Source organism: Lethenteron reissneri, unplaced genomic scaffold, assembly GCF_015708825.2.
Source record: "Lethenteron reissneri isolate LAM-NWPU_2019-01 unplaced genomic scaffold, ASM1570882v1 scaffold_1076, whole genome shotgun sequence".
Classification (NCBI taxonomy): Eukaryota; Metazoa; Chordata; class Hyperoartia; order Petromyzontiformes; family Petromyzontidae; genus Lethenteron; species Lethenteron reissneri.
The window spans coordinates 31,529-59,478 of record NW_026890757.1 but is presented as its reverse complement, the minus strand read 5'-3'; the positions used below and the strand labels follow the sequence as shown (position 1 = coordinate 59,478).

The 27,950-nt window shown below is 55.3% G+C and overlaps 3 protein-coding genes across 5 annotated transcripts; all 3 read left to right on the top strand.

The window, feature by feature from the left end:
• Window positions 1-97: 97 nt before the first annotated feature.
• Window positions 98-4,996, top strand: LOC133361448 (potassium voltage-gated channel subfamily A member 1-like). Of its 2 annotated transcripts, none has more exons than XM_061580365.1 (2): window positions 98-126; window positions 3,395-4,996. In XM_061580365.1, the coding sequence occupies exon 2, from the start codon at window positions 3,408-3,410 to the stop codon at window positions 4,779-4,781; it is 1,374 nt and encodes a 457-aa protein (XP_061436349.1). In that variant the 5' UTR covers window positions 98-126; window positions 3,395-3,407; the 3' UTR covers window positions 4,782-4,996. The 2 variants fall into 2 exon arrangements, with proteins under 2 accessions (XP_061436349.1, XP_061436350.1); XM_061580366.1 differs by lacking the exon at window positions 98-126 and adding an exon at window positions 2,031-3,161.
• On the top strand, window positions 4,798-26,238 carry LOC133361446 (uncharacterized protein DDB_G0284459-like). Of its 2 annotated transcripts, none has more exons than XM_061580364.1 (8): window positions 4,798-4,891; window positions 14,329-14,470; window positions 15,748-15,965; window positions 17,094-17,839; window positions 19,173-19,335; window positions 21,765-21,953; window positions 22,494-22,560; window positions 25,788-26,237. In XM_061580364.1, the coding sequence occupies exons 1-8, from the start codon at window positions 4,855-4,857 to the stop codon at window positions 25,843-25,845; spliced, it is 1,620 nt and encodes a 539-aa protein (XP_061436348.1). In that variant the 5' UTR covers window positions 4,798-4,854; the 3' UTR covers window positions 25,846-26,237. The 2 variants fall into 2 exon arrangements, with proteins under 2 accessions (XP_061436348.1, XP_061436347.1); XM_061580363.1 differs by lacking the exon at window positions 4,798-4,891 and adding an exon at window positions 13,393-13,881 and having other exon boundaries at window positions 25,788-26,238.
• Window positions 5,129-12,242, top strand: LOC133361449 (uncharacterized). Its single transcript, XM_061580367.1, has 2 exons — window positions 5,129-7,098; window positions 10,904-12,242. Exons 1-2 carry the CDS (start codon window positions 5,797-5,799, stop codon window positions 10,916-10,918), a joined length of 1,317 nt encoding a protein of 438 aa, XP_061436351.1. The 5' UTR covers window positions 5,129-5,796; the 3' UTR covers window positions 10,919-12,242.
• Window positions 26,239-27,950: the final 1,712 nt, after the last annotated feature.

Genomic DNA, 27,950 nt, shown 5'->3' with positions numbered 1-27,950 from the left:
ACTACGCCGGTCTCGGAGTGGTCAAAGCACGCGTCTGCGCATGCGCGGTTGCCACGGCGACCGCGCATGCGCAGAAGCGCCGATAGTGCGGTTGCCACGGCAACAGAGCAACAGCAGCTGAGAGGGGTAAGTCGTGAACAGCAACTTCAACGCCCTCAGCACCAGCACCAGCACCACGACCACCACCACCACGATGTTGTTGTGTTAATGTTGGGTTTATCTATGGCAGTATATAGTACGGTATATGCTCGTGTGATGTAAGAGAATAAGGTTTAGATGGAAGCATATTATAGAATTTTTACGAGGTAAAATTGTAATGTATTACTTGCTGTTAGTAACTCAGCTTATTATAGAGTATAGTAAGTATACTGATGGTGCGATGCAGTTTATACTTTAGTTTTTTATGTAGTTTATACTTTAGTTTTCTACGTGGTTGTTGAGTAACTGCAGCTACATATCATTAACATTCCTTTCCTTTGTTACTGCTAATCCCTGCACCCCCCTTGGTTGCTGCTGATCCTGCATAATGCATGGGCATAATATGACTTTGACACCCCCCCGCCCAACGCCTACGCATTTTCCATGAATATGCTAAATCCCTCTTCACATGCACATTCTTTTTGTTAAGGCGCTCTTCAACCCCCAATGCAGCTTATATATAAGCTCCTAGTTTGGTAGTGTCTCATTCTTCACCTGAAGACGGCTGCTTGCGTTGTAGCCGAAACGTCGTGAGAATTGTTTTATTATGTTTTATTTTTATTATTTTATTACTTCCCTTCTACGTGACTTTACCGAAAGAAACAAGAAGATGAATCCCTGCAGTCACGAAAGCTTTAAATCGAAATTTGATGTTGTTGTTGTTGTTGTGTAGCTACTACCATAGAGTTGGTAGATACTACTCGGTAGACACTACTGCTGTAGAGGGAGCCACTTGATACTATTGTACAGTGAAGCCTCACTGAGCAATAATCCTCTTAGTTAGAAGGATGCTACGCTGAGCCTACGATGCCTGTTTACCCAGCAAGGCCTCAACTGAGTAATAATAGAAATAAAATAACAATTATTATTATTTTTAATAATTAAAATTACAGAAATAAAAATAGAAATAAAAGTATAATTATATATTTCCTATTTATAGAAGAATTTCCGTTATTTTTATTATTTATTTTTTGCCCACGTGACTTTACCAAAAAAAACAAAGAGTATGAATCCTTGCAGCCACGGAAGCTTCACATCTCCACTTTGCGTGTCTATCTTCACGTGGTTGCGTGGATTTTTTCCCTCCGGGTCCTCCCGTTTCTCCCCCAACTTTTTGTAATCGACGTTCGTAGCCGGTATTTGCCTGCTGGACATTTACAAGTGAGAAGCCGCTTCCTTGAGCCAGCTCAATGGGCCTTACCTGCTGAAATAAAACATCGCCTTCAGTTGCGGTAGTTTGACTCTTGCGAATGAAGTCACTGGACTCCTAACGTCCGCTGTGAAGCAGACGGCAAATAGTGACAGTCTTGTATGGACGTGTGTTGAACGTTGTCACCGTACGTAGCCAACCGTGCGAATCGGAGTATCGGTACGGTTAGTAGGCACCGCAGTATTAACCAGGGCGGTTGCTGCCTTCGAACTGTGATCCTCTGCGACAATTGGTGAACGCGCTACCGCCAGGCCGTGTGTTTTCCTTCGCGAGCCCGATGCGTGCTTGAGCGTGATACTCAAAGCTCTGCACAGATAGAATCAAGAATCCATCGCTGTACCATCACCTACTGGGCACTGCACAGCCCAAGACGAAACACCCTGTACCTAGTACCGTACTGAACACCCGGGCAGTTTGCCACCAAACTACTAACCAGGCCAACCTGTACTCTTGGTTCTTTCGGTAAAGTCACGTAGAAGGGAAATAATAAAATAATAAAATAAAACATAATAAAATACAATTCTCACGACATTTCGGCCACAACGCAAGCAGCCGTCCTCAGGTGAAGAACAGGTCTGTCGGAAAGACAGCGTCTTAATGAACAAACAGCATCTGAATGACGCTGTCTCCCCGACAGACCTGGTCTTCACCTGAGGACGGCTGCTTGCTTTGTGGCCGAAACGTCGTGAGAATTATTTTATGTTTTATTTTTATTATTTTATTATTTCCCTTCTACGTGACTTTACCGAAAGAACCAAGAAGATGAATCCCTGCAGTCACGAAAACTTTAAATGGAAACAGGTCAACCTGCTTTAGCTTTTGAGGCGTAATGATACTAATAATGATTTGAAGCTTTCGTGACTGCAGGAATCCATCCGCGTGCGGTTTGTCCGCTTTAAAAGCATCTAATCTCAATGTAAATTTGTCTGGAGAACTCCCCCTAGAATTCAATGACTGAGGATACATTTTGAAAGTGGAGTACATGCCAACGAGATCACGATCACGAGAATGGAAACTGTAAACGGGTTACATTTGACCCGATCATTCGGATAAATTGGCTCATCTGCCCTGGCGCTGATTACCCATTTATGATGGCAAGGGCAACTCATCATACAACGGAGGAGCATGTGTCATTGTCGAGGGGGGGGTGTGTGGAGAGCAATTGAATCTCATTCGTGCGTTGTCAAGCCACATGCTATCACAGTATTACCCTCCGATTGACACGGTTGGCTACGTACGGTGCGAAAGATGTTCAGCAAACATTGCATACATATACATTGCATGACCATGCAATGTAAAATCAACTGAAAAAAGAAAAATTTGAAATCGCCTGCCCTCACTAATTTGTAATTGCCTCCCATTAAACAGCAACGAATTGTATAAATTCGACATCGACCGCCATTAAAATTCTGACAATGACATTACAACCCCAGCCAACACCACCGTTAAAATCACCAGTACCTGCTAAAATATTTACAACCACTCTTACTTATACGAAACATACAATTGCATTTCTGCGCCGCCACTGATTTTCTGCATATTTTTTTTATTTCACGCGGCTTTGTATCTGCTGACATTTTTTGTTGTCGAAATCTGCCGCGTGCCAGCCTGACCCCTGCCAGAGGTCGCAACCGGGTACCCGATACCCGTACCCTACCCGATACCCGGCTACCCGTACCCGACCGGGTACGGGTAGCCGGGTATCCGTTTGCGACCCTGGTGCGGCCGGGTACGGGTAGGCCGTGAGTCACTGGTGAGTAACCGTTTGTCACTCATTTCCCAACGTCTTCTCTCTTCTCACAATTCAAGTTCCTAGAATCAACCCACCCGCGCCTGCAACATGGCTTCATCCCAGAGGTCGCAATCGGGTACCAGATACCCGTACCCTACCCGTACCAGGGCGGGTACGGGTAGGGTACGGGTGCGGCCGGGTACGGGTACGGGTAAGGAATCAAAACCCGTTTGTGACCTCTGACCCCGGCGCAGTTCTCCAACCGCCATGTACGAGGCGGCGCTGCTTGACGGCGGCACAGAGCCGCTGACGCACGAGTCCTGCGAGAGGGTCGTCGTCAACGTGTCGGGGCTGCGATTCGAGACGCAGCTCAAGACACTCGGCCGGTTCCCGGACACCCTCCTGGGCGACCCCGGCAAGAGGTGGCGCCACCACGACCCCCTGCGCAACGAGTACTTCTTCGACAGGAACCGGCCGAGTTTCGACGCCATCCTCCACTACTACCAGTCCGGCGGGCGGCTGAGACGCCCGGTCGACGTCTCCCTCGAAGTGTTCGGCGAGGAGATCGAGTTCTACGAGCTCGGCAACGAGGCCGTGGTCAAGTTCTGGGAAGACGAGGGCTTCATCGGAGAGGAGGAGGTGGAGGAGAAGGAGCCACTGCCATCGGACGAGTTCCAGCGGCGGGTGTGGCTGCTGTTCGAATACCCCGAGAGCTCCATCGCGGCCAGGGGAATTGCCACCGTGTCTGTGCTGGTCATCCTCATCTCCATCATCATGTTCTGCCTCGAGACTCTGCCTGAACTCAGGGACGAGAATAAGCAGAAATTTCTCCCGGCAAAGGACATCAACGGCACGCAGGTCGACGGTACACATCGCGGCTTTGTCGCTGATCCATTTTTTATCGTGGAAACCATGTGCATCGTTTGGTTTTCCTTTGAACTGCTGGTGAGGTTTTTTGCGTGCCCCAACAAACTGGGATTTTTCAAAAGCATCATGAACATCATTGACATCGTGGCCATTCTGCCCTACTTCATCACCCTCGGCATCGAGATGGCCAAGCCCCAAGGGCGTGACCAGCAGGCCACGTCACTGGCGATTTTGCGGATGACCCGGCTGGTGCGAGTGTTCCGGATACTCAAGCTGTCCAGGCACTCCAGGGGCTTGAAGATCCTGGGCCAGACTTTGAAGGCGAGCGCGAGCGAGCTGGGCCTGCTCGTATTTTTCCTCGTCATCGGCGTCGTCCTCTTCTCCAGCGCCGTCTACTTTGCCGAGGCCGACCAACTAAACTCGGAGTTCCGAAGCATCCCCGACACCTTCTGGTGGGCCATCGTAACCATGACGACGGTGGGTTACGGCGACATGTGTCCCGTGACGGCGTGGGGCAAGGCGGTGGGCTCGCTGTGCGCCATCGCCGGCATGCTCACCATCGCCCTCCCCGTGCCCGTCGTCGTCTCCAACTTCAACTACTTTTACCGCCGCGAGACGGGCGGTGAGGAGCGCGCGAGCCGCCTGCGTCTCTCAAGCCGCTCGCAGCAGCAGCAGGAGGAGCAGCAGAAGCAGCAGAAGCAGCAGCAGGAGAGAAGAAATAGCGGATGCCGTCCACAAGCAGCTTCACATACGTGGAGATGCGCGACGATCTGAGCGGCGACGTTGACTTCGAGGTGAAGATGCACCTCAAGCGCGACAAACACAACGGCATCGACAGAGACGTCCGATGCTCCGCCTTGCAAGTCGTCACGAAATGCCTCGAGGTATTTGTTCGCGATGAATGTGCACTGACATCGCTTACCTGTCGCTACGCTTGAATGGTCGAATGGACATTTGAGTCGCGTGGTCAATAAATGTTTTCAAGTCAACTTCACGTCTGCGAGCGTAAGTGTCTCCGTGTGCATAGTTGTCAATGTGGCGTTGTTTTGGAAGGAGGTTCGCGGTGAAAACCAAACCACCCACCCACCATTTTGCAGTGCACCGTGCAAAGACACGACTGCAAACGCGAACATTCCTTCGTAGAGGTGGGATTGGCAGCTGTGCACCTCCTGCCACAATGAAGCCGGGTTCGTGCTAATCTGCTGAACATATTTTGTAAGTAATGTTACAGTTGTAGAGGTGTAATTGCGCATGGCTACGAATGTTGAGGTGTGATTATGCATGGCCACGGATGGCCAACAAACACAAGGGGCGGGGTTACGGCCGTACACAAGGGTGGCGCTAGCACCGACGTCCGCATGTGTATCCCCCACGGGCCCCCCCTCGGGGGCGAGTCCTATAAAAGGTGATGAGCTCGAGGGCTCGAGGTCGGGACTCAGCTTTAACCAGAGAAGACGGAAGACCAGCTAGTGTAGGCCCCAGAGCTCCCCTGGCTCGCTGTCCTTATAAGGGCCGACCAGGGCAAGCCGGTGGCGTGGCCCCGAGAGCCCAGCTGCTCTGGTGACTCAGGGAGCCGGGATCCCAGCTTAACCAAGCTGGGACAGATAGCCTCCCCTAGTCCCGTAGTGGAGGAATTGGTATAGGTTAGAGGGGTTAGCTGTCGAGAATCCCTGTAGCCAAGTGACCTGTACAACTGTGTTGGTGTAATAAATAAGTGTGCCTCCGATCCTGTCGTCAAGCCTCCATATATATACTTACTACATCTGGTGTCAGAAGTAAACGTCCAACGATGGACACACGAGGGACGACACGTACCAGGGAGTCGGAGATGGAAGACGCCGCGGCCGAATCTCCACCAGTGATGGCCGGGGTCGAATCGGAGCAGCCGGGGCCGAGTACGCCCGCGCCGCTACGACAGGAGGAGGGGGATGCGTCGGCCGAAGGACTCCGGCTGGCCCACTCCCGCCTGGCGGACCTGCTCTACGCCGCGGCCGCCGCGTTGGAGGAGATCACGCGGCTGGGGGCTGGAGGAGCAGCGCGGGTCGACGACGGCAGCCGGCGCGGGGCGACGTTTCCCGCCACCCCGACGCGGCTCGCGGTCAAATTTCCCGCCATCTCTACAGTACGAGCGGAGGGCGGGGCCGGCCCGCGTCACGTGTCTGCTGAGCGCCAAGCACAAGCCGTGACATCATCAACGCCGGCCGGCGCGTCAACATCAGAGCGACCGGCGATGCCATGTGCACGGCCCGCCCACACTGTATCATCGGCGGGGAGCGACGGAGAGCGTTCTGCGGCCACGGACGCCGCCTTACAACAGCGTCTGCCGCCTCTTAAAGAATTTGTCGGCGCTGACGGAGACTGGGGCGGCTTCAAGAGGCGGTTCATCGCTCATCAAGAGATGGCGAACTGGACGGACGCCGAGGCTCTACGCGCGCTGCCAGCGATGCTGGACAACGACGCCCTGGCTACCCTCACCTCGGCGCCGAGGGAAAAGCGCGCCACTCTACACCTGGCGTTGCAGCTGCTGTCAGCCGTCTATGGGCCGCCTTCGGACTGCAGGCAGCTGTTCCACGATCGGAGTCGGGGCGCCAACGAGTCACCCCTGGCCTTCCGGACGGCTCTCCTGGCTCTGGCAAAGGCTGCTTTCCCAAGGATGGACGAGGAAGGAGTGGATGCCATGGTAGCTGAGAAGCTGCTGCTACTCGCTGACGAGCTGGACGTCAACGTCTTGGCTCAGGACGACGCGGAGATGTCGTCCCTGCTGGTCGCGCGCCACATCCACGGGGGCTTGCGGTCCCTGCGTCGGAAGGCGGCAAAGGGGGCGGCCGGCCATGCCATGGCGACCACCGCCCTCCCATCGGAGGAGGTCTGCGGGGTGGAGCGGCGAGGGGAATGGAGATCGGCGGCACCGCAGGCTCGGAATGGACCGAGCCGCCAGGAGCAGCCCAGGTCATCTGGGGCGCTCACACGCTGCTACAACTGTGGCCTGCAAGGCCACGTTGCGTCTGGATGCCGGGCTCCCCGTCAGCGCGGGGCGACACCTCGTCAGGACGCCACGCCGTCTCCTCCCAAGCTCCAGCAGAGAAATACGGCGAGTCGCGGCACCTCACACGTTTGGCCCACGCACACATCCGACACACACTCACGCGCTCAACTAAACAGGGCTCCAAATTCCCCGTCCGTCGCGCGCGATTGTTCGGTAATGCGGCGAGCGCTCCAACCGGGTCAGTGGTCGGAGCTCGCCCATCGTGTCGTTGCTGCGTCGGCGGGATCATCGGTCGTGGTCGGTCACATTGATGGGGTAGAGGTGCGGATTTTAATTGACACAGGGGCATCGGCGACCATTATATCTGATTTAATTTATAACATCCTTCCCGTTCAAAGTCGTCCCTTGCTCCCTGTTGACGTGCCGTGCTATGCCGCTAACGGGGGCTCTCTGGGCATTATTGGCCAAATCCGCGCCACTATCTGCATTGGGGACATTAAATTATCCGGCCCTGTTTTGGTTTCCTCCTCACTCGCGGTTCCGTGCCTGTTGGGGACGGATTTTCTGGCCAAAATGCCCATCCGTATCCTTATTGACCAAGGGTGCATTGAGCTCCCATCGGGCCGACGCGTTACATTTCTGTCTTCCCCCACCACGGAGCGTCGGGCGTTTGCCACCGTGCAGGCGCTCGTCACAAAAACTGTGCGCGTGCCTCCGGGGGCTCAGATGCTCGTCCCTCTTAGGTTGCGTCGGCCGTTTGATGCAGGGGTTGCGGATCGGGGGGTCTTGTTGGGTCCATCTCGGGCCGGGGTCAATGGACCCGATTTGCTCGCGGCTCAGACTATGGTGAGAGGGGATGGGGACCCCTTCATTGCAGTCCTTAATGTGGGATCGCGAACGGCCGTGGTTCCTCAAGGGACCGTGCTTGCACACGCAACGCCGGTGCCCTATGAGGAACCACTCGTGGGTCAGGTATCCACCGATCCTCCGTCGCGACCGCATTCGGACTCTGATGACGGATGGCTGGATGCGCTTTGCGCGGGTTCAGTGGACCTGTCTGACTCGCAGCGCGCGCAGCTGCGAGTTCTCCTGAGCGAATTTGCTGACGTTTTTAGTCAACACAAATTTGATATTGGTTGTACAAAATTGCTGCGACACCATATTGACACGGGTGACAGCGCGCCAATCCGCCAAAATCCCTTTCGGTTGAGTCCCGCCGAAAAGGATCATGTCAAATCGGCTGTTGATGACATGCTAGCCGCCGATATCATTTCCCCTTCCACCAGCCCGTGGGGCGCGCCGATCGTTTTGGTGAAAAAACACGACGGCTCACTGAGATTTTGTGTTGACTTTCGGCGTCTCAACAAAATCTCTGTGGCAGATGCGTACCCGCTTCCTCGGATGGATGAGTCGCTCGACGCCTTGGCCGGTGCGCGATTCTTTTCCACCCTTGATTTGCTATCTGGATTCTGGCAACTTCCTCTGGATGACGAATCGAAACCTAAGACTGCTTTTCGTACACCGCAGGGCCTCTTCCAATTTAACCGTTTGCCGATGGGTTTACATTCTGCGCCGGCAACTTTTCAGCGGTTAATGGAATTGGTCTTGGCAGGTTTGCAATGGGATTCGTGTTTGATTTACTTAGACGATGTCATCGTCTTTAGCAAATCCTTCGAGGAACACCTCCAGAGGTTGCGTGCTGTTTTTCTCAAAATGCGGGCTGCCAATTTGAAATTTAAACCACAGAAGTGTCATTTACTCCGCGAATCGGTGCGATATTTGGGTCACATTGTTGGGCGCTCGGGGATATCCACTGATCCCGCCAAAACTGAATGCGTCAGCTCCTGGCCGACTCCCACCTCTGTGGGAGAGGTCAGGAGTTTCATTGGGTTCGCGTCGTATTATCGGCGATTTGTGGCTGACTTCGCTACGATTGCGAAACCATTGCATGCCTTGACGTCCAAGGGAGTCAGGTTTCATTGGGGGCCGGAGGAGGAGGCTGCTTTTCGCGCCCTCAGAAATGCTTTGGTGGGAGCTCCGCCGTTGAATTACCCGGATTTTTCACAACCCTTCTTGCTCGATACTGACGCAAGTAACACGGGCATCGGGGGTGTGCTGTCCCAGCTCATCGGGGGCGTAGAGCATGTGGTGGCTTACGGTAGTCGGGTACTGTCTCCAGCCGAACAGCGGTACTGCGTTACCCGTCGGGAATTATTGGCCATTGTTTATTTCATTCAGCAGTACCGCCCGTATCTGTACGGTCGGCGGTTCACCGTCCGTACAGATCATGCGGCCCTACAGTACGCCCTGCGGGTTCAACAACCATCGGGCCAGTTGTCTCGATGGTTGGAGATCCTCCAAGACTATGACTTTGTCACCACATATCGTAAGGGTGTCCGCCACACGAACGCTGACGCCCTGTCACGATTGCCACCCACTTCGGAGTGCGCGTGCCTGTTGGGTTCGGGGCGTTGTAGGCCCCCGAACGTCACCACCGATTCGGTCCTCGTGGCCGCTACCGATGCACCTTCGGCTTCGGGTCCTATCGAGCAAGAAGGGAGGGATTCGTTGCTGGGGTTGCCGGTCGCGGAATGGGGACGCCTCCAAATGGAGGACACCTCCCTCCTCGCTTTGCGCCGTCGCGTCGGGGGGGCTGGTCAGGGGGTGGAAAACGTTGACTCGTGGGGGTTGTTCCAGGGTCTTTTGATGCACTGGGATGGAAAAACCCGGCGCCAGCGGCTTGTGGTGCCTGCTGCTTTAAGGGGTAAGGTGGTATGGGCTGTTCATGAGCGGCTTCTGCACTTGGGGGTTCACAAGACCTTTGCCACGCTCCAGCTGGATTTCTTCTGGCCGGGCATGGAAAAGGACGTGGGGGATCTCTTGGGGTCATGCACGCAATGCGCGCAGAGGAAGCCGCCTGCGAGGGGGTCCAACCCTCCGCTGCAGTCCATAAAAGTTTCCCGGGTTAACGAGCTCGTCGCTCTGGACATACTTGGGCCATTTCCCGCTACGCCCAGGGGCAATAGGTATTTACTAACGGGGGTTGAATACTTCACGAGATGGCCTATGGCCTGGCCCCTGGCGAACCAGTCGGCAGCAGCCATCGCGGAGGCCTTTGTCCAGGGCTATGTCCTCGACAAAGGTGCTCCGGAACGGCTGCTTACTGACCAGGGTAGGAATTTTTCTGGTAAACTCCTACGTGAGGTGTGCGACCTCTTGGGTACGGAGAAGGTTCGGACCTCTCCGTATCACCCACAAACTGACGGGATGGTGGAACGGCTGCATCGGACCATCACGTCCATGCTGTCCCAGCAGGTGTCGGTATCCCAGACGGATTGGGACCTCCGCATAGCCGGTGTGTTGCAGGCCTACAGAATGGCTCCTCATGCGGCCACCGGATTTTCCCCTTTCTTTTTAATGTATGGGCGCGAAGTTAACCCCCCTGTGGCGACCCAGCTGAAGCTCTCGGCGCTCCCGGCGAAGTCTAATTTGTCCGAACACATTAAATTTAACATCGCTAAATTGTCTGAGGCGCGGGAAGCGGCCGTGCAAAATTCTGAACTCCGCCAGAAGGCGAACGAGAGGCTTCGGTTGGGGCGGGTGCAGGTGGTCAAATGGGAACCAGGGGACAGGGCGTGGTTGCACTGTCCTCAGGTGCCGCTGGCAACCTCGTCGAAATTGGTACGGCCGTGGCGGGGGCCAGTGGAGGTCGTGCAGGTTTTGCGGCCGCAATGTGTTCGCGTCAAATGGGGGAGGCGCCGGTGGTATGTGCACCCCTCAAGGTTAAAACCATTTGTCGCGCCGCCCCGTGGTTCACACACACACACGCATGGCCAAACGTGTGAGGGTGTCGCCGACTCCCCGTCGTCGCTGCACTCGCCTAACCTGACGCCAACTGTTCCGTCCCCAGGTGAAACAGGAGTGACGGGTCCACACCCACCAACCCCTCCCGGAGGGGTCGGGGGTCACTCGGCAGCGACGCCTGACTCTCTTGCACCCGGACCGTCAACAACCGTCACTGAGCGTGCCAGGACGGGCCCTTGTGACGGGCCCGCCGCGCGGACGCGCGCCAAAACGCGCAGACTATTGTGAGGTCGGCCGTTGGGGGGCCTTGCGGACAATGGGAGGGGTGGCGTCCGGAGTGTGTGTATATATGTTGGTTTTGGGGTATTTATTCGGGGGGGGTGCGTCGGGTTATTTTTTTTCCTCTCTCTCTCTCTCTCTTCCTGTTGTTGTTCTTGTTAAGGTTCTCTTGTTCTTGTTAAAAATTACGCGAGGCACACACACGGGGTTTTTGTGAGGGATGCACCTTTATTCTGATTTTTTTTTTGCAGCCAGGGACGGCTGCGAGCTGTACAGGGGGGGGTGATGTAGAGGTGTAATTGCGCATGGCTACGAATGTTGAGGTGTGATTATGCATGGCCACGGATGGCCAACAAACACAAGGGGCGGGGTTACGGCCGTACACAAGGGTGGCGCTAGCACCGACGTCCGCATGTGTATCCCCCACGGGCCCCCCCTCGGGGGCGAGTCCTATAAAAGGTGATGAGCTCGAGGGCTCGAGGTCGGGACTCAGCTTTAACCAGAGAAGACGGAAGACCAGCTAGTGTAGGCCCCAGAGCTCCCCTGGCTCGCTGTCCTTATAAGGGCCGACCAGGGCAAGCCGGTGGCGTGGCCCCGAGAGCCCAGCTGGTCTGGTGACTCAGGGAGCCGGGATCCCAGCTTAACCAAGCTGGGACAGATAGCCTCCCCTAGTCCCGTAGTGGAGGAATTGGTATAGGTTAGAGGGGTTAGCTGTCGAGAATCCCTGTAGCCAAGTGACCTGTACAACTGTGTTGGTGTAATAAATAAGTGTGCCTCCGATCCTGTCGTCAAGCCTCCATATATATACTTACTACACAGTGAATGAGACATGTTCCCGGGGCTCCTCAACATACAAGTGCGTATACATCACAGTGCACCTCCAATTAGCACGGTGGGCTACGTACGGTGAGAAATAGATGTACATACTACACTAAAATACACTCTACTCTACACTACAGTCTTCCACTATACACCACTATACACTACACTATACACTACTATACACTACACTAATACACTACACTATACACTACACTATACACTACTATACACTACACTATACACTACTATACACTACACTACTATACACTACACTTATACACTACACTCTACACTACTATACACTACACTATACACTACACTTATACACTACACTATACACTACTATACACTACTATACACTACACTATACACTACTATACACTACACTATACACTACACTATACACTACACTTATACACTACACTATACACTACATTATACACTACACTATACACTACACTATACACTACACTATACACTACTATACACTACACTATACACTACACTATACACTACACTATACACTACTCTGATTAGAAGGGTTGGCTGCAAATGGTGCAAAAGTAGTTCACCACCCACAAGTGGAGGATGCCCCATCCATCCTCACACACTCGCACCGCACGTCGCAAACACCTTCTGCACTCAAGTTTAATTTATTAGGTACCAGCGGGAGGTACCTGGCATTGCCCGGGGGAAAAAGACACACACAGACATCGACCCACACACACAAACACATCGACTTACACACACACATATATATGGACTCAAACACACACATCGACTCACACACATATCGACTTACACACACATCGACTTACACACACACGCATCGACTTACACACACACATGGACTTACACACACACATTCACTGACACATAGACACACACACACACATCGACTGACACATAGACTCACACACACAGCGACTCACACACACAGCGACTCACACACACGCATGGACTTACACACATCAACGTACACATACACGCATCGACTTACACACACACACATAGCGACTCACACAGACACATCGACTCAAACACACATGGACTTACAGACACATCGACTCACACACATCGACTTATGCACACACTTGCACGTAGACACACAGACTTACACACACACATGGACTCACACACAGACATCGACTTGAGATACACACACATGGACTCACACACACACAAGTACACACACACAGACATCGACTTTAGGTACACACACATGGACTCACACACAAGTACACACATACAGACATCGACTTACACACACATACAAACTTACACACACAGACATCGACTTTAGATACACACACATGGACTCTCACACAAACAAGTACATACAGACATCGACTTACACACACATACAAACTTACACACACAGACATCGACTTTAGATACACACACATGGACTCACACACACACAAGTACACACAGACATCGACTTTAGACACACACACATGGGCTCGCACACACACACACGTACACACAGACATCGACTTACACACAAGTACACACAGACATCGACTTACACACAAGTACACACACACAGACATCGACTTTAGATACACACACATGGACTCACACACACACAAGTACACACAGACATCGACTTACACACAAGTACACACACACAGACATCGACTTTAGACACACACACATGGACACACACCCACGATAGTCTATTCCCATGTTATCTCAACGGAAATCGATTCCAATAGCTTAATCAACTATACATCGATTTCCATGTTATCCCAATAGAAATCGACTCTATAAATCCACTACAAGAATCGATTCCTAATGTTATCCCATTAAGAATCGACGCGAGTAGAGTTAATCGAACCGGGAATCGAATTTCTCTGCACCACGTGACTTGAGAAACTGAAACACGTGGGTCCCAGGTGGGTGTCATGGCGGTGCGAGAACTCTTCTCGAGACTTGGCCTACTCTTCCTCTCCGTCCTCCTCCTCGTAACGTGCAGACACGGTGAGCCCAGCCAGAGGTGGTCGATACATCGGGTACCAGGTTGTGGTGGACGTGGGGGGCGGTGGTGAAGTGGTTAGCGCACTGTGTGTGTGTGTGGGGAGCGGTGGTGCAGTGGTTAGCGCACTGTGTGTGTGGGGAGTGGTGGTGCAGTGGTAAGCGCACTGTGTGTGTGTGTGTGGGGAGTGGTGGTGCAGTGGTTAGCGCACTGTGTGTGTGTGGGGAGTGGTGGCGCAGTGGTTAGCGCACTGTGGGGAGCGGTGGTGCAGTGGTAAGCGCACTGTGTGTATGTGTGTGGGGAGCGGTGGTGCAGTGGTTAGCGCACTGTGTGTGTGTGGGGAGCGGTGGTGCAGTGGTTAGCGCAGTGTGGGGAGCAGTGGTGCAGTGGTTAGCGCACTGTGTGTGGGGAGCGGTGGTGCAGTGGTTAGCGCACACTGCCCATCTCCCCAGCTGCGACTCCCCCTCTGAATGTCCGCGTGGAGTCTCGCGACCTGCTGACGCAACTCCGCTGGGACCACGACGCTCAAGTGGACGTCGCCACCAGCAGCAGCTCAAAGCTCCTGCACGTTGCCTACAGGGTGGACAGCAAACTGTGAGATGCTCGCTCACTCGCTCACCCACCCACTCACTCACCCACTCACTCACTCACCTACCAATCCACTCACTCAACCATCCACTCACTCATTCGCTCACCAACTCACTCACCCACTCACTCACCCACTCACTCAACCATCCACTCACTCACCCACTCACCCACTCACTCAACCATCCACTCACTCGCTCACCCACCCACTCACTCACCCACTCGCTCAACCACTCACCCACCCACTCACTCGCTCACCCACCCACTCACTCAACCATACACTCACTCGCTCACCCACCCACTCACTCACCCATCCACTCACTCACCCATCCACTCGCTCACCCACCCACTCGCTCACCCACTCGCTCACACATCCACTCACTCAACCATCCACTCACTCGCTCACCCACTCACTCGCTCACCCACGCACTCACGCACCCATCCACTCACTCATCCATCCATCCACTCACCCACTCACCCACTCGCTCACCCACCCACTTACTCATCCATCCACTCACTCACCCACCCATCCACTCACCCACCCATCCACTCACCCACCCACTTACTCACCCACCCACTCTCTCACTCACCCACCCACTCATGCACCCACCCACTCACTCTCCCACTCACACACTCAACCACCCACTCACTCACCCACCCACTCACTCACTGACTAATGCACTCACCCACCCACTCACTCACCCACTCACTCACTGACTAACTCACTCACCCACCCACTCACTCACTGACTCACCCACTCACTCACTGACTAACGCACTCAACTACCCACTCACTCACTCACTCACCCACTCACTCACTCACTCACCCACTCACTCACTGACTAACACACTCAACCACCCACTCACCCACTCACTCACTGAATAACTCACTCACCCACCCACTCACTCACTGACTCACCTACTCACTCACTGACTAACGCACTCAACTACCCACTCACTCACCCACCCACTTACTCACCCACCCACTCTGTCACTCACCCACTCACCCACTCACCCACCCACCCACCCACTCACTCACTGACTCACCCACTCACTCACCCACCCACTCACTCACTGACTCACCCACTCACTCACCCACTTACCCACTCACTCGACCACTCACCCGCTTGCTCACTCACCCACCCACTCACTCACTCACCCACTCACTCACCCACTCACTCACTGACTCATCCACCCACTCACCCACCCACTCACCCACCCACTCACCCACTCACTCACCCACCCACTCCTCACCACCTCCTCCTCCCCGTGTCTCTGTCTGTGCAGCTATGGACGAGCCCGCTGGCGGACCGTCTGCGCTGCCACCGCAGAGACACGGTGCGATGTCTCCTCAGCGCTGCGACATCCTGGCGACCGCTATCACCTTCGCGTCAGATCCACCGTCTCATCACCACCAACAACACCATCATCATCGTCACCAACACCACCATCACCACCATCATCGTCACCCTGGGTCGTGGTTGAGGTGTTACCCTTGAAGACAAGTAAGTGGCATTGTTTATGTTTCTCTCTCTGTGTTTGTCTCTGTCTCTGTGTGTCTCTGTGTGTGTCTGTCTGTGTGTGTGTGTCTCTGTGTGTGTCTTCGCCGGTTGGAAACATTTAGGCTGGCCTGCCTACGATCCATCCTGGGTTTAACCAGGCTGGATTGTGTGAGGAGCTCACAAATCCTTGAATGATCTGGGCAAAGTCCCATCGGTGAGCTCCTCCGGCAGGCAAGGCTGCGTTGGCTGGGTCATGTAACCCGCATGCCCAGCCACCGCATGCCTTAACAGATTTTGTTCGGCCGGATCGAGGGGGCTAAACGGGCGCGGCACGGGCTAGAGAAGAGATGAGGTGATGTGGTACAGAAGGACGTGAACCTGAGTGGACTTGCCGATGACTGGTACCAGCGGTGTCAAGATCGGCCTCTGTGGAGGAGGCTCGTGAAGGACGCTACTGGGCAGTTGGAGGCAATCGCCCTCCAACAACAACGGAGGGTGGAGGAGCAACGCTCACAACAACGAGCAGAGTGCCGGGTGGCTAAAGCACAGCAAGTTGGTACAGTAGGGGGCACAGGTGGTGCATCAGCCAGTCATCTCGGTCATCTCGGTCAGTCGACCCGTGGCACCTGCTGGGTCTGCCCCGTGACCTCCTGCCAGCGGGCGTTCGACACTTCACGTGGCAGCCTCATGGTGCACTTGGCCTGGCACAAGGGTCGTGGTGACTTCACCGCCACTTAGTGGCGAATGGCGGTTGTTGTTGTCTCTGTGTGTGAGTGTCTCTGTGTGTGTCTGTGAGTGTCTCTGTGTGTCTGTGTGTCTCTGTGTGTGTCTGTGTGAGTGTCTCTGTGTGTGTCTGTGTGTGTCTCTGTATGTGTGTCTGTGTGTGTCTGTGTGTCTCTGTGTGTATGTCTGTGTGTGTGTCTGTGTGAGTGTCTGTGTCTGTGTGTGTGTCTGTGTGTGCTGCTCTGGCACCAACAGTCTGTTCAGGCTAGGGGGGTGAGTGAGATGACGTCATCTCCTCACCAGGTGAGTGAGATGACGTCATCTCACCAGACGAGGGAGATGACGTCATCTCCCTCACCCCTCCCCACCCGTGACTCTCCCCCCCCCCCCCCCCCCCCCGTGTCTCAGCCGTGCTGAGTGCTCCGACTGTCACCTTGATGCTGCACAAGAACATGACGCTGGAGGAGGAGGGGGGTGATGATGAGGGGGAGGGTGGTGAGGAGGGGGAGGAGTGTGGTGGTGAGGAGGGTGAGGACTACGAAGATGATGACGACGATGGCTACGACGATGATGACTACGATGATGATGATGAGGGTGATGATGATGATGAGGGTGATGATGAGGATGATGAGGGTGATGATGATGATGAGGGTGATGATGATGATGAGGGTGATGATGAGGATGATAGTGGCGACGGTGATGGGGCCGACGGTGATGGCGGTGACGGTGATAACTACGATGATGATGATGATGAGGGTGATGGCGGTGACGGTGATGGTGGCGACGCTGATGACGACGATGAGGGTGATGGTGGTGACAGTGATGGCGGTGATGGGGCCGACGGTGATGGCGGTGGCGGTGATGGCGGTGATGGCAGTGACGGTGATGGCGGTGACGCTGATGATGATGATGATGATGGCGGTGATGGCGGTGACGGTGATGATGATGATGGCGGTGATGGTGGTGACGGTGATGACGACGACAATGAGTTTTATGACGACGATGACGACGACGACAATGAGGGAGAGCGGAAGGCGTGGGAGCTGTCCGTGCGGGTCTCCATGAGCAGCGAGTGGAGGAGGAGGATGGCGCAGAGTGACGTGCACTACCATCTGCAAGCCGAGGTCTCCACAAGGAGGGGTGTCACTAGCACGGTGAGAGTGGGTGAATGAGTGGTGAGTGAGTGGGTGGGTGAGTGGGTGGGTGGGTGAGTGGGTGGGTGGGTGAGTGAGTGGTGAGTGAGTGGGTGGGTGGGTGAATGAGTGGTGAGTGAGTGGGTGGGTGAGTGGGTGAATGAGTGGTGAGTGAGTGGGTGGGTGAGTGGGTGGGTGGGTGAGTGAGTGAGTGAGTGGGTGAGTGGGTGGGTGGGTGAGTGGGTGAGTGGGTGGGTGGGTGAGCGGGTGAGTGAGTGGGTGAGTGGGTGGGTGGGTGGGTGAGTGGGTGGGTGGGTGGGTGAGTGAGTGGGTGGGTGAGTGAGTGGGTGGATGAGTGGGTGGGTGGGTGAGTGGGTGAGTGGTGGTTGGGTGGGTGAGTGGGTGGTGGTTAGGTGGGTGGGTGAGTGGGTAGGTGGGTGGGTTGGTGGGTGAGTGAGTGGATGGGTGTTTGAGTGGGTGGGTGGGTGTGTGAGTGGGTGAGTGAGTGGGTGGGTGGGTGAGTGGGTGAGTCAGTGGGTGAGTGGGTGGGTGAATGAGTGGGTGTGAGGGAGTGGGTGTGAGTGAGTGGGTGGGTGAGTGAGTGAGTGGGTGGGTGGGTGAGTGAGTGAGTGAGTGGGAGGGTGGGTGGGTGGGTGGGTGGGTGGGTGGGTGAGTGAGTGAGTGGGTGGGTGGGTGGGTGAGTGGGTGGGTGGGTGGGTGAGTGGGTGGGTGGGTGGGTGGGTGGGTGAGTGGGTGGGTGAGTGGGTGGGTGAGTGAGTGGGTGGGTGGGTGAGTGAGTGGGTGGGCGGTTGAGTAGGTGGTTGAGTGGGTGGTTGAGTGGGTGGTTGAGTGGGTGGGTGGTGATGCTACTACTACTGATGATGATGCTATTGCTGCTGCTGCTACTACTGATGATGATGCTATTGCTGCTGCTGCTACTACTGATGATGCTATTGCTGCTGCTGCTACTACTGATGATGCTATTGCTGCTGCTGCTGCTACTACTGATGATGCTATTGCTGCTGCTGCTGCTACTACTGTTGATGATGATACTCAGGTTAACACGTAGCAGGCTTCGCGACCAATATCATCCAAAAGAGGTTTTTGGGTTAGATCACGTAAATATATAAATGATGTGTCGTTAAAACCCGCGACCACCCGACACAGCCAACTCGTGAGGGTTGTCACGTAAATAGAACGTGGCCAATGTACATGTGTGTGTGTTTGGATGGATGGGTTTTGCGAGTTGAGATGATTTAGAAACGCGCTCAGTGTATCTTTGCTGTGTGGCCAGACCACCGACGTGTCATCCACGTAACGCAGCACACTGAGACCATCTGCTTGCTCCTGCCAGGAGCGCTTTGTGGGATGTCGCTACCGCCACGCGCTGCCTCAGCCTGCAGGCGCCGCTGAGTACTGCGTCCGCGTGAGAGTCGTAGTCAACTACCCGCGGTGGAAGACAGGGGAGTGGTCTCCCCTGTCGTGTGTCTCCGTCCCTCCACCACACAGCGCCGTGGGTGAGTGGGTGAGTGGGTGGGTGGGTGAGTGGGTGGGTGGGTGAGTGGGTGGGTGAGTGGGTGGGTGGTTGAGTGAGTGGGTGGGTGAGTGTGTCAGTGAGTGGGTGAGTGGGTGGGTGAGTGGGTGGGTGAGTGTGTCAGTGAGTGGGTGAGTGGGTGGGTGGGTGGGTGAGTGGATGGGTGAGTGGGTGGGTGGGTGAGTGTATGAGTGAGTGGGTGTGTGAGTGGGTGGGTGGGTGAGTGGGTGGGTGGGTGGGTGAGTGGGTGGGTGGGTGAGTGAGTGAGTGGGTGTGTGAGTGAGGGTGGGGAGCGGTAGTGCAGCGGTTAGCGCACTGCGCTATGAACCCGGCGACACGAGTTCGATTCCCGCTCACGGCCAACACCAGTGACGATTATCTGAACCGGTCCCGGGCCTCCCCTAGGTCGACTCAGCCTCAAATGACCCAGCCAACGCAGCCTTGCCTGGCGGAGGAGCTCACCGATGGGACTTTGTCCAGATCTTTCTGGGATTTATGAGCTCCTCACACAATCCAGCCTGGTTAAACCCAGGATGGATCGTAGGCAGGCCAGCCTTAATGTTTTTAAGCGGCGAATATGTTCCATTAGGGGGGTCCACTTTTCGCAAGCGTAGAGAAGGGAGGGAATGATTGTGGCCGAGAAGATCTGAAGCTTCGTGCAGAGCAACAGACCAGGTAGCTTCCACACACCGTTACACAACCAATGAAAAGATATTGCCGCTTGACTGATTCGGAGTGAGACCTCTGCTGTTAAACCGGAGCCGGCCATGATCACACTGCCCAGGTATGGGAAACTCTCCACTCTCTCCACAACTGCCCCATCACCAAATGGGAGTTGTGGGGGTGGAGTGTCCAATGGTACAAAATACCCAGGCAGGTGCTTAGTTTTGGTGGGTCTGATGGTAAGGCCCCACCTCTTAGTGGCACGCTCCAGTCTCAGCAGCAGCGCCTCCAAATCCTCCTCTGAGTGAGCAGCAATTACTAGATCATCGGCATACATAACATGGTTGAGCAATAGGGAGCTATCCCTTGACCGCACCTGGGCATCAATCAGCCTCCCATTGTATCTGTACCAGATGGAAATTCCTCTGGTACAGCCATCGAAGGCTTCACGAACTACGTGGTCAAAATAGATGTTCAATAATGTGGGAGCTAGAGGACATCTCTGTTGCACCCCAAGGTAAAAAGGGAATGGCTCTGACTCCCAGCCACGTAGTTTTACCCGGGCCCGCTCACCATCACGAAGGTCCTTAATAATCGTGAGCAGAGGGTCAGGGACTGCAAAAGCACGAACAATGACCCAGAGCCCAGGCCTACTGATGGTATCATAGGCCTTGACCAGGTCAATAAAGCAGAGATGTAGGTCTTGTTGGAATTCCCTCCACCTCTGCTGTAGCAGACGGACAGAAAATATGGCATCTGTGCAGGACCGCCCTTTCCTGAAACCACATTTGGGCTACGCAAGCCTCTCCTCAGTGTGCCTGGCAAGGCGATGTTGAATAGACACACAGACACACATAGACAGACACACACAGACAGACACAGGCAGATAAAGATCCCCCGTATAGCCTTAACAGACTGTAGGGGCAAGTGCTGTTAGCGAGCACCTATGAAGGCCGGAACGGTACACACAGACAGACACACAGACACAGACAGACACACACAGACAGACACACAGACACAGACAGACACACACAGCCACACACAGACAACAACAACCGCCATTTGCCACTAAGTGGTGGTGACATCACCACGACGCTTGTGCCAGGCCACACACACAGACAAACAGACAGCCACAGACACACACAGACACACACGGACAGACACTGCCACACACAGACAAACACAGACACACAGAGACACACACAAGACAGACACAGAAAAGTGATGAAGACCAAAACCTCATCACTAACCTCATACAACAACACTGATCAGCATCCCACTCTGTCTGTGTCTCCCTGTCTCTCTGTTTCTCTGTCTGTATCTGTCTCACTGTGTCTCTCTGTCTGTGTCTCCCTGTCTCTCTGTCTGTATCTGTCTCGCTGTGTCTCTCTGTCTGTGTCTCCCTGTCTCTCTCTCTGTCTCTCTGTCTGTATCTGTCTCACTGTGTCTCTCTGTCTGTGTCTCTCTGTCTTTCTCTGTCTCTCTGTCTGTATCTGTCTCACTGTGTCTCTCTGTCTGTGTCTCCCTGTCTCTCTCTCTGTCTCTCTGTCTGTATCTGTCTCACTGTGTCTCTCTGTCTGTGTCTCCCTGTCTCTCTCTCTGTCTCTCTGTCTGTATCTGTCTCACTGTGTCTCTCTGTCTGTGTCTCCCTGTCTCTCTCTGTTTCTCTGTCTGTGTCTGTCTCTCTCTGTCTTTATCTGTCTCCCCGCGTCTCACCGTATCTCCCCGCGTGTGTCCCCAATCCCGTAGCCGCCACCACCGCCGCCACCTCCCGCTCCTCCCGACCCTCGTCCGCGGTGTCTACGGGAGACGAGGCGACGCTCCCCGCCGGTGGCGGCAGCGCCTCCATCAGCTTGATGGCGGCCATAGCGGTGCTGGCGATCCTCCCCTTCGTGGTGTGCACCACGTGGGGCACACGGAGTGCCGGCAAACGTGGCGGTGAGTGTTGTGGTGGCTATGAGATGTTGACGGTGAGCGTTGTGGTGGCGTTGTGGTGACGTTGTGGTGGCTATGAGATGTTGACGGTGAGCGTTGTGGTGGCGTTGTGGTGGCTATGAGATGTTGACGGTGAGCGTTGTGGTGGCGTTGTGGTGACGTTGTGGTGACGTTGTGGTGGCTATGAGATGTTGACGGTGAGCGTTGCGGTGGCGTTGTGGTGGCTATGAGATGTTGCCGGTGAGCGTTGTGGTGGCTATGAGATGTTGACGGTGAGTGTTGTGGTGGCGTTGTGGTGGCTATGAGATGTTGCCGGTGAGCGTTGTGGTGGCTATGAGATGTTGACGGTGAGTGTTGTGGTGGCGTTGTGGTGGCTATGAGATGTTGACTGCCTCGCCTGGTACACGGGAGGTCGTGGGTTCGATCACGACCCTGACGACGCCTGCTGCTGCTGCTGCTGCTGGTGTGTATTTGGAGTTTGCTCCGCACTCACGTGCCTCGTGAGTTTCTCTCCGCACTCTGCGCGATGTTCTCGTTCCCCAGCGGACGAGCAAGGAGGGAGCTCCCCGAGCCTGGTGCCTGAGAGAGATGCCGTCTCTGCCGAGTGCAGGTAGCCACCAACACTAACACCACCAACACCAACACCATCGCCACCACCACCACCAACACCACAGCCACCATCACCACCAACACTAACACCATCACCAACACCACCACCACCAACACCACCGCCACCACCACCATCATCATCACCACAGCCACCATCACCACCAACACTAACACCACCACCACCAACACCAACACCACCACCAACACTAACACCACCACCACCAACACCACCGCCACCACCATCACCATCATCATCACCAACACCACCACCAACACTAACACCACCACCACCAACACCACCGCCACCACCACCATCATCATCACCACCGCCACCACCGTCACCACCATCACCACCACCACCACCGCCACCACCACCGCCACCACCACCATCATCATCATCACCACCACCATCACCACCGCCACCAGCACCACCGCCACCACCACTGCCACCACCACCGCCACCACCACCACCGTCACCACCACCGCCACCACCATCACCACCACCACCATCATCATCACCACCGCCACCACCACTGCCACCACCACCGTCACCGTCACCACCACCACCGTCACCACCACCGCCACCACCACCACCACCGCCACCACCGCCACCACCGCCACCACCACCATCACCACCACCGTCACCACCGTCACCACCACCGCCACCACCACCATCGTCACCGCCACCGCCACCACCACCATCATCATCATCACCACCACCATCACCGCCACCACCACCATCATCATCACCACCGCCACCACCATCATCATCACCACCACCGTCACCACCACCACCATCACCGCCACCATCACCGCCACCACCGCCGCCGCCACCACCGCCACCACCATCATCACCACCGCCACCACCACCATCCCAGACACTGAGAGTTCTTGACCACCTCGCCTGGTACGCAGGAGTTCGTGGGTTCAATCCCAGAAACTGAGAGATGTTGACCACCTCGCCTGGCACGCAGGAGGTCGTGGGTTCAATCCCAAACACTGAGAGATGTTGACCACCTCGCCTGGCACGCAGGAGGTCGTGGGTTCAATCCCAGAAACTGAGAGATGTTGACCACCTCGCCTGGTACGCAGGAGGTCGTGGGTTCAATCCCAGACACTGAGAGATGTTGACCACCTCGCCTGGCACGCAGGAGGTCGTGGGTTCAATCTCAGACACTGAGAGATGTTGACCACCTCGCCTGGCACGCAGGAGGTCGTGGGTTCAATCCCAGACACTGAGAGATGTTGACTACCTCGCCTGGAACGCAGGAGGTCGTGGGTTCAATCCCAGACACTGAGAGATGTTGACCACCTCGCCTGGAACGCAGGAGGTCGTGGGTTCAATCCCAGACACTGAGAGATGTTGACCACCTCGCCTGGCACGCAGGAGGTCGTGGGTTCAATCCCAGACACTGAGAGATGTTGACTACCTCGCCTGGCACGCAGGAGGTCGTGGGTTCAATCCCAGACACTGGGAGATGTTGACCACCTCGCCTGGCACGCAGGAGGTCGTGGGTTCAATCCCAGACACTGAGAGATGTTGACCAGCTCGCCTGGCACGCAGGAGGTCGTGGGTTCAATCCCAGACACTGAGAGATGTTGACTACCTCGCCTGGCACGCAGGAGGTCGTGGGTTCAATCCCAGACACTGGGAGATGTTGACCACCTCGCCTGGCACGCAGGAGGTTGTGGGTTCAATCCCAGACACTGAGAGATGTTGACCAGCTCGCCTGGTACGCAGGAGGTCGTGGGTTCAATCCCAGACACTGGGAGATGTTGACCACCTCGCCTGACACGCAGGAGGTCGTGGGTTCAATCCCAGACACTGAGAGATGTTGACTACCTCGCCTGGCACGCAGGAGGTCGTGGGTTCAATCCCAGACACTGAGAGATGTTGACCACCTCGCCTGGCACGCAGGAGGTCGTTGGTTCAATGCCAGACATTGAGAGATGTTGACCACCTCGCCTGGCGCGCAGGAGGTCGTGGGTTCAATGCCAGACACTGAGAGATGTTGACCACCTCGCCTGACACGCAGGAGGTCGTGGGTTCAATGCCAGACACTGAGAGATATTGACCAGCTCGCCTGGTACGCAGGAGGTCGTGGGTTCAATCCCAGACACTGAGAGATGTTGACTACCTCGCCTGGCACGCAGGAGGTCGTGGGTTCAATCCCAGACACTGGGAGATGTTGACCACCTCGCCTGGCACGCAGGAGGTCGTGGGTTCAATCCCAGACACTGAGAGATGTTGACCAGCTCGCCTGGTACGCAGGAGGTCGTGGGTTCAATCCCAGACACTGGGAGATGTTGACCACCTCGCCTGACACGCAGGAGGTCGTGGGTTCAATCCCAGACACTGAGAGATGTTGACTACCTCGCCTGGCACGCAGGAGGTCGTGGGTTCAATCCCAGACACTGAGAGATGTTGACCACCTCGCCTGGCACGCAGGAGGTCGTTGGTTCAATGCCAGACATTGAGAGATGTTGACCACCTCGCCTGGCACGCAGGAGGTCGTGGGTTCAATGCCAGACACTGAGAGATGTTGACCACCTCGCCTGACACGCAGGAGGTTGTGGGTTCAATCCCAGACACTGAGAGATGTTGACTACCTCGCCTGGCACGCAGGAGGTCGTGGGTTCAATCCCAGACACTGAGAGATGTTGACCACCTCGCCTGGCACGCAGGAGGTCGTTGGTTCAATGCCAGACATTGAGAGATGTTGACCACCTCGCCTGGCACGCAGGAGGTCGTGGGTTCAATCCCAGACACTGAGATATGTTGACCACCTCGCCTGGCACGCAGGAGGTCGTGGGTTCAATGCCAGACACTGAGAGATGTTGACTACCTCGCCTGGCACGCAGGAGGTCGTGGGTTCAATCCCAGACACTGAGATATGTTGACCACCTCGCCTGGCACGCAGGAGGTCGTGGGTTCAATGCCAGACACTGAGAGATGTTGACCACCTCGCCTGGCACGCAGGAGGTCGTGGGTTCAATGCCAGACACTGAGAGATGTTGACCACCTCGCCTGGCACGCAGGAGGTCGTGGGTTCGATCCCCACCCTTGACGACGCCCGCCGATGTTTATTCGGTGGTCGCGTGACGTCTTCCGAATTAGAAATGTTTAGTCTACGAAACGGGCGCGAATAAGTTCCACTGTGCGTGCAACTCTCACGCGCTGCCCGGTACGTGCGCATCACCCTCGCCTACTTTCTCCGCTCCCTCCAGCGACGAGGAGGCCGCCACGGCGCGGATGACAGAGCGGCACGCGGAGACGGAGGTGTAAGAGGAGAAGAGGTGGAGGATGAGGTGTCAAGAGTCGGAGTCGGAAGTTTGTGTGTTTGTGGGCAAAGCGGCCACTGTAGTAGTACCGTCCTTGTTGCTGTTGTTATATTGATGGTGAAAAGTTATTTACCACCCACCCCCCTCACCCCGACTTTATATTGAAGCTTTTAGTTGTGTGATGTCCGGTACTCACACAGAGACCCAAAGACTCGCCACACAGAGACCCACAGAGTCACCACACAGAGACCCACAGACTCACCACACAGAGACCCACAGACTCACCACACAGAGACCCATAGACTCACCACTCAGAGACCCACAGACTCACCACTCAGAGACCCACAGACTCACCACACAGAGACCCATAGACTCACCACTCAGAGACCCACAGACTCACCACTCAGAGACCCACAGACTCACCACACAGAGACCCACAGACTCACCACACAGAGACCCATAGACTCACCACTCAGAGACCCACAGATTCACCACTCAGAGACCCACAGACTCACCACACAGAGACCCACAGACTCACCACACAGAGACCCATAGACTCACCACTCAGAGACCCACAGACTCACCACTCAGAGACCCACAGACTCACCACACAGAGACCCACGGAGTCACCACACAGAGACCCACAGACTCACCACACAGAGACCCACAGACTCACTACACACAGACCCATAGACTCACCACACAGAGACCCATAGACTCACCACTCAGAGACCCACAGACTCACCACTCAGAGACCCACAGACTCACCACACAGAGACCCACAGACTCACCACACAGAGACCCACAGACTCACCACACAGAGACCCACAGACTCACCACACAGAGACCCACAGACTCACATAGAGACCCACAGACTCACCACGCAGAGACTCGCCACACAGACTCACCACACAGAGAGACCCACAGACTCACCACACAGAGACCCACAGACTCACCACACAGAGACCCACAGACTCACCACACAGAGACCCACAGACTCACACAGCAGAGACCCACAGACTCACCACACAGAGACCCACAGACTCACCACACAGAGACCCACAGACTCATCACACAGAGACCCACAGACTCACACAGAGACCCACAGACTCACACAGCAGAGACCCACAGACTCACCACGCAGAGACCCACAGACTCACCACACAGAGACCCACAGACTCACACAGCAGAGACCCACAGACTCACCACACAGAGACCCACAGACTCACCACACAGAGACCCACAGACTCATCACACAGAGACCCACAGACTCACACAGAGACCCACAGACTCACCACACAGAGACCCACAGACTCACACAGAGACCCACAGACTCACCACACAGAGACCCATCACACAGAGACCCACAGACTCACCACACAGAGTGGTGAGGGTGGTGGTGGGTGGTGGTGGGTGGGTGGTGGTGGGTGGTGGTGGTGAGGGTGGTGGTGAGGGTGGTGGGTGGTGGTGTGGTGGGTGGTGGTGAGGGTGGTGGTGGGTGGTGGTGAGTGTGGTGGGTGGTGGTGGTGAGGGTGGTGGTGGTGAGGGTGGTGGTGGTGAGGGTAGTGGTGGGTGGTGGTGAGTGTGAGTGTGCGTTGTTGAGGGCAGGTCCATAATATATTTTCCAGAACTATCCGAGAGAATCGACAGAAAAGCGTCGTCCGTTCGACTCGGGGGGAGTGGGGGTGGTCGCTTTGCCCATCGCGGTTCTGTTTGTCGTCGCCACGTGTCCCAGCGTTGGAGGAGACGTGGCCTCGTCTCTCCCTGCCTGGCTGCCTGCCCCGTGAGTGAGTGAGGCTGCCTGCCCAGCTGTTTTGTTGTTTGCTGGGGGAGACATTGTGGTGCTGGTGGTGGTGCTGGTGATGGTAATAAAAGTGGCAAGTTCACTTACCTGGGCTGGAACTGCTCTGAGCAGGTGGGCGCATCGTGATGATGTTGTTGTTGTTGTGCACGAGACTTGAACTAGAAACTAGACCGCGTTTTATTTTAGCGGGCAAGGGCCTCATTGAGATGCTGTGTGTGTAAGCTCTCTTTTCGAAGGCCCTGACCTGGGCATTACCGATGATAGTTCTACCAATGAGGTTCATCATCATCATCACGTGAACCTTT

Bases quoted from the DNA above. Each gene is read 5' to 3' on its own strand.
- LOC133361448 (XM_061580365.1), top strand. From the start codon at position 3,408: ATGTACGAGGCGGCGCTGCTTGACGGCGGCACAGAGCCGCTGACGCAC.
- LOC133361449 (XM_061580367.1), top strand. From the start codon at position 5,797: ATGGACACACGAGGGACGACACGTACCAGGGAGTCGGAGATGGAAGAC.
- LOC133361446 (XM_061580363.1), top strand. From the start codon at position 13,806: ATGGCGGTGCGAGAACTCTTCTCGAGACTTGGCCTACTCTTCCTCTCC. The intron at 15,966-17,093 runs GTAAGTGGCATT...CCCGTGTCTCAG, and splicing joins GGTGTTACCCTTGAAGACAA to CCGTGCTGAGTGCTCCGACT. The intron at 19,336-21,764 runs GTGAGTGGGTGA...CCAATCCCGTAG, and splicing joins TCCACCACACAGCGCCGTGG to CCGCCACCACCGCCGCCACC.